The 5,633-nt window shown below is 58.7% G+C and overlaps 1 protein-coding gene across 1 annotated transcript; it reads left to right on the plus strand.

Annotated features, from left to right (window-relative positions):
- The first annotated feature begins 233 nt into the window (after positions 1–233).
- Positions 234–4,033, plus strand: TUBB2B (tubulin beta 2B class IIb). Its single transcript, XM_069562927.1, has 4 exons — positions 234–1,144; positions 1,884–1,992; positions 2,291–2,401; positions 2,728–4,033. Exons 1-4 carry the CDS (start codon positions 1,088–1,090, stop codon positions 3,786–3,788), a joined length of 1,338 nt encoding a protein of 445 aa, XP_069419028.1. The 5' UTR covers positions 234–1,087; the 3' UTR covers positions 3,789–4,033.
- The last annotated feature ends 1,600 nt before the right edge of the window (positions 4,034–5,633 follow it).

Below are 5,633 nucleotides of genomic sequence, written 5' to 3' on the forward strand. Positions count from 1 at the left end.
CAGCCGCCGCCCCGCCTCCGAACCCCACCCTCTTCTGATCGCTGGACCGTCCACCCTGCGCGGCCAGCCAGCCACACCCACCCCACCGGCTCCCAAGGAACAAAAGCCGCGGGGAGGAGGGGTCCTGGGTACCAGCCGGGGAGCTGCGGACTCTTGGAGAGGGTCGGGCAGGGCGGTGGAGGCCCCGAGGTGGCCCGGTCCCCGGACGCCGCGGCCACAGAGAAAGGGAGCGAGGGGCCCTTGGCAGAGACAAAAGAGGGGGCGCACGGATCCTGGGGGCGGGGCGGAGGGCACCCTGGGGCCCTTGGGCCTTACGCGTCTAGGGTCACGGCCCTCCGGCCCCAGCAAGCTGTCACAAGGACGTCCTCCCGGGGCCGAGGTTTGGCTGCCGCACCGCCCGGTGGATTGGGGAAAGGGGCAGCCGTCTCCTAGGGGAGGGTGGCTCAGGGGGCTCCGGCCGAGGATGGGAGAGGCACCGCAGTCCGCGGTGGTAGCGAAACCCAGGCCACCGCCGCTACCACCGGCCGGCGCCCCAGCACAGCGCGCTCCTTTCCGGAGCACCTGGCGGCCCCTGCACCTGTTCAGCCTCCCACCCCCACCCGCCCGGTGCCCGCTCTACCCCCACACCCGGCCTGCCATGCTGGTCACCCTCGCTTCTCCACCCTCCCGCCCTCGGTTCCTTCACCCACCCCCAATTTGCGGTGCCCAGCTTCCCCCCCGCCCAATCCTAGACAATGCGCACGCCCCCCACCCGGCTCCGCGCAGCCCCCGGCCGCGCCCGGCCCGCAAGCCTCTGCCGATTGGCCGCGGGCCCGTGGTCCAGCCCCCTGGACGGTCCCTGGGGCCCGGAGCATTACGTCAGCGGGGCCTGGAGAGCGCTAGCGCGAAGGGGACTGGGGGGCTCGGGCTGGGGGCGCGGCCTGCGCGGGCCGCCCCACCCTCCTCGTATAAAAGGCCGAACCCGCGGGGCCGGCGCTCTCAGCCGGCTGCTTCCCGAGCGCGTTGCCGGTGACCCCGCAGTGGGTGTGCAGGGGGACCGACAGACCGACCAGACGCCGACCCGGGCCAGAAGCAGCGAGCCGGCACCATGCGCGAGATCGTGCACATCCAGGCGGGCCAGTGCGGCAACCAGATCGGCGCCAAGGTGGGCGCGGCGCCCGGGCGGGGTCGGGGGGGACGGGGGCCAGCCTGACGCCCCTCGGGGTTCCGGGCGCGAACGTCGTCCTGAGTGGGCCCGCGGCCCGCTAGGTGCAGACCTGCCCGCGGCTCTGTGCTGCGGAGCCGGGTGTGCGCCCGCGGCGACTTTCGGCGGGAGTGGGGGGAACCCCTCAGCTTGAGGCTGTGACTCGTCTGGCCCCTCGATCCCTGGCCGCCCCTCCCTTCTCTCCTCTAAACCTCGCACGCTGGCCCGGAGCGCGCGCGGGGGTGTCCGCGGCTGTGCGCCCCTTTAGGGCGGGGCCTGGGCTCCGGGAGAATCGGTTTTACTCGCTCGATCTGTAGTCGAGTGGCGGGGGGAGGGGCGGAGGACGGGCATCTCGTGGTCCCCGGACGTGCCTTGAATCTAACGATCCCCTCCTTCAGCCCTCAGGTCCCCGACCCCTTCCCACCCCCCCGCGCCGCTGGGCGCCCCACGCGCCCGCAGTCCAGTTGCTAGTCCCTCCCCTCCCCGCCGAGACCCCCGCCTCCCGCCTCGAGCAGCTGTTCGCCCAGGAAACGCCCAGTTTCAACTCGGTGACCCTGCAAAATTCAAGCCCTGCTGCTGTGCGGGTCTGACTGCCCTGAAGCTGCGGAGACGCTGGGCTGTCGGAACCGAGTTTTTCATTGTGTGTCGCGGGCCTCTCGGCGGTGGGGCGTGGCCTAATGCAGCTTTTTCTGTGTCTCAGTTTTGGGAAGTCATCAGTGATGAGCATGGCATCGACCCCACTGGCAGTTACCACGGAGACAGTGACTTGCAGCTGGAGAGAATCAATGTGTACTACAATGAGGCCACCGGTAATCGCCTTTACCCTGCCCCCCTCCCCAAGGGACTGACCCCAGAAGTGTAGCCCCAGGGGAGAGTGGTTTAGCTGATGTAGGAGTCCTATTTTCCTTGAGGTTTTTTTTGGAGGGTGGGGCGGGGAACGGAGGTGGGGGGTGGAGGGGGGGGTGCTCCTTTGAGAATCTTGTGAGAATCCGGTCCTGTGTCCTTTGTTGGGGATACAAGCAGCGCCTGAAAGGAAGGAAGCTGGTACCAGGGGCCCCTCCTCTGAGACGTCTGCCCGCAGGTTTGAGTCCTGCTCTATCCCCACAGGTAACAAGTATGTGCCTCGGGCCATCCTGGTGGACCTGGAGCCGGGCACCATGGACTCCGTCAGGTCTGGACCCTTCGGCCAGATCTTCAGGCCCGACAACTTCGTGTTTGGTGAGTGACTGGCATGGCTGATGGCCTGGGAGCTAAACTTATGCTGGACAGCTCAGGGTGTGACTGCCTTAGAGAAAGTATGGAGCTGTGTGCTCATTTTGTCTTAATATATAACCTAAAACAAAAGGTCTTTCAACCTCTAATAGCCAGGTCCCTAACCCTCCTTATTTATAATTATGTCCATGACCAAATATTTTAATATCTGGTTATTTTAATGATAACCTGAAATCTGAACTCTGACTCACTGAGCTCTGTTAAAGGGTTTAAGGTGAAAAGGAATTTAATGCAATCATCAGTGACTTATGAAGACTCTCTCCCTCTGGCAGGCCAGAGCGGTGCCGGGAACAACTGGGCCAAGGGCCACTACACAGAGGGCGCCGAGCTGGTGGACTCGGTCCTGGACGTGGTCAGGAAGGAGTCCGAGAGCTGTGACTGTCTGCAGGGCTTCCAGCTGACCCACTCGCTGGGGGGCGGCACGGGGTCTGGGATGGGGACCCTTCTCATTAGTAAGATCCGCGAGGAGTACCCCGACCGCATCATGAACACGTTCAGCGTCATGCCCTCGCCCAAGGTGTCGGACACGGTGGTCGAGCCCTACAACGCCACCCTGTCCGTGCACCAGCTGGTGGAGAACACGGACGAGACCTACTGCATCGACAACGAGGCGCTGTACGACATCTGCTTCCGCACCCTGAAACTGACCACCCCCACCTACGGGGACCTGAACCACCTGGTGTCGGCCACCATGAGCGGGGTCACCACGTGCCTGCGCTTCCCGGGCCAGCTCAACGCCGACCTGCGCAAGCTGGCCGTGAACATGGTGCCCTTCCCGCGCCTGCACTTCTTCATGCCCGGCTTCGCGCCGCTCACCAGCCGGGGCAGCCAGCAGTACCGGGCGCTGACGGTGCCCGAGCTCACCCAGCAGATGTTCGACTCCAAGAACATGATGGCCGCCTGCGACCCGCGCCACGGCCGCTACCTGACCGTGGCCGCCATCTTCCGGGGCCGCATGTCCATGAAGGAGGTGGACGAGCAGATGCTCAACGTGCAGAACAAGAACAGCAGCTACTTCGTGGAGTGGATCCCCAACAACGTGAAGACGGCCGTGTGCGACATCCCGCCGCGCGGCCTGAAGATGTCGGCCACGTTCATCGGCAACAGCACGGCCATCCAGGAGCTGTTCAAGCGCATCTCGGAGCAGTTCACGGCCATGTTCCGGCGCAAGGCCTTCCTGCACTGGTACACGGGCGAGGGCATGGACGAGATGGAGTTCACCGAGGCCGAGAGCAACATGAACGACCTGGTGTCCGAGTACCAGCAGTACCAGGACGCCACGGCCGACGAGCAGGGCGAGTTCGAGGAGGAGGAGGGCGAGGACGAGGCCTGAGCCGGCTGGAGGCGGAGCGGAGGCCGGGTAGGGAGGCCGGGAGGAGACGCGGGGAGGGGGGCTTGCGGAAGGAGACAAGCACGGCCTGGGCTCATCGAGGCGGGCGCTGGGGCTCTCTGGTGCTCTTCACTGTTGCCTGTCCCTTTCTTTTTCTTTTTTTAATATTGATGACGTCCATGTAACCTTTGAGACCCTTCTGAACTACTGTTGTAATGGCTGAAATGACATAAACGTTTGTGTCCTAACGGTGTCCTCTTTCCTGCCTCCTCTTATTTATCAATTTAAATGTCGCTTTCAGACACATGCTGCTGAGTCCTTCCTTCAGCCAGCGAAGGGATGGGTAAATGCTCAGATGAATTTACTCTTCAGCTTCAGAAGGATAAAATCAAACCAACCAATTTAGGAAGGGCAATGAATCCGACTTTTAAGATCCCTTAAAAAAAAACTTTTATTGGCTGCGAGGTGAGGCTAGTGGGGATTCCCCCAGCAGAGGTCGAACCCTGTCCCACTGTCCAAGCGGAAGTGGACAGGCAGAGTCCTAACCAGTAGACTGCCAGGGAATTCCCTTAAGATGCCTTTAAGTAAATATTTTATTAGCTGAGAGAGGCCTGCTTGAAAGCACACTGACTCTTCTCATGGAGAAATCCTACTCCACCTTTATCTCCTACAAAAAAAGAGGAAAACTTGGAATAGTGTGTGCAAGCAGCACAAGGTTCCCCGCGCAGAGTGGAGAGTCAGCCTGACTTCCCTCCCCTGGAGGGCAGGCATTCTTCTATTGTTCTGCTTCTTGCATCCTTGCAGAGTTATTCTGTCTGTCGTCGCACCTATGTGGATTATTCTCCGTTTTCTTTCTTTACACCTTGCTGCTGCTAAGTGGCTTCAGTCGTGTCCGACTCTGTTTGACCCCATAGACGGCAGCCCACCAGGCTCCCCCGTCCCCGGGATTCTCCAGGCAAGAACACTGGAGTGGGTTGCCATTTCCTTCTCCAATGCATGAAAATTAAAAGTGAAAGTGAAATCGCTCAGTGGAGTCCGACTCTTAGCGACCCCATGGACTGCAGCCCACCAGGCTCCTCCATCCATGGGATTTTCCAGGCAAGAGGACTGGAGTGGGTGCCATTGATACTACTACTGTCCTCTGCCTGTTTTTTCAGTAAACAGTGTATCTTCAAAATGCAGTTACCTGCCTCCTTTAAATGGATGCATAGTATCCGTGCTGTATTTTATTTAAGCAACTCCCACACGTGCAGGTTGTTTATACTTCTCTCTCACAGTGCCTTAGTGAATAATTTTGTGTGAATTTCCCTAAGTGGAATTTTCTGTCAAAGGGTATATGATACTGCCACATTTTAAGGTAATGAGATCCCCTGTGCTTAGGAACAGCCACAGATTCATAATCCTTGATACACTAAAATCCTCAGGCAACTTTTCCTTCCAGCAGTTATGTTTATGCATGTTAACTACCTGAATTTATATGAAATTATAAATTCTGGATTGGAGAACTTTAAATAGGTAAGCCACTGTAATTTTCAGTTTGCTGTGTTCTTATCATGCAGATTTGGAATTTGAATCCAAGCCAACCTCTAGACTTTCCCTCAATCACTAAAGAGCCTGTGGGTTTTTAACATGTGATTTTTCAGCTACGATTATATGGTTCTCTGGGATCAATTATACTTTGTCAGAAAGGTGCCAGTGCTCTGCCTTAAGGCAGAGTCAATTAAGCTGGGCCAGATAGTTTCATACTTTGGGAAGAGGAGTGGAGAATAAGTAATAAATGAATTTGCAAAACATTTACATACCACTTCAGGAAGGAAAAAAAACACCAAGGAAACTAGATTTATGATT

The sequence above is a fragment of the Ovis canadensis genome, chromosome 20 (assembly GCF_042477335.2).
Source record: "Ovis canadensis isolate MfBH-ARS-UI-01 breed Bighorn chromosome 20, ARS-UI_OviCan_v2, whole genome shotgun sequence".
Taxonomy (NCBI): Eukaryota; Metazoa; Chordata; class Mammalia; order Artiodactyla; family Bovidae; genus Ovis; species Ovis canadensis.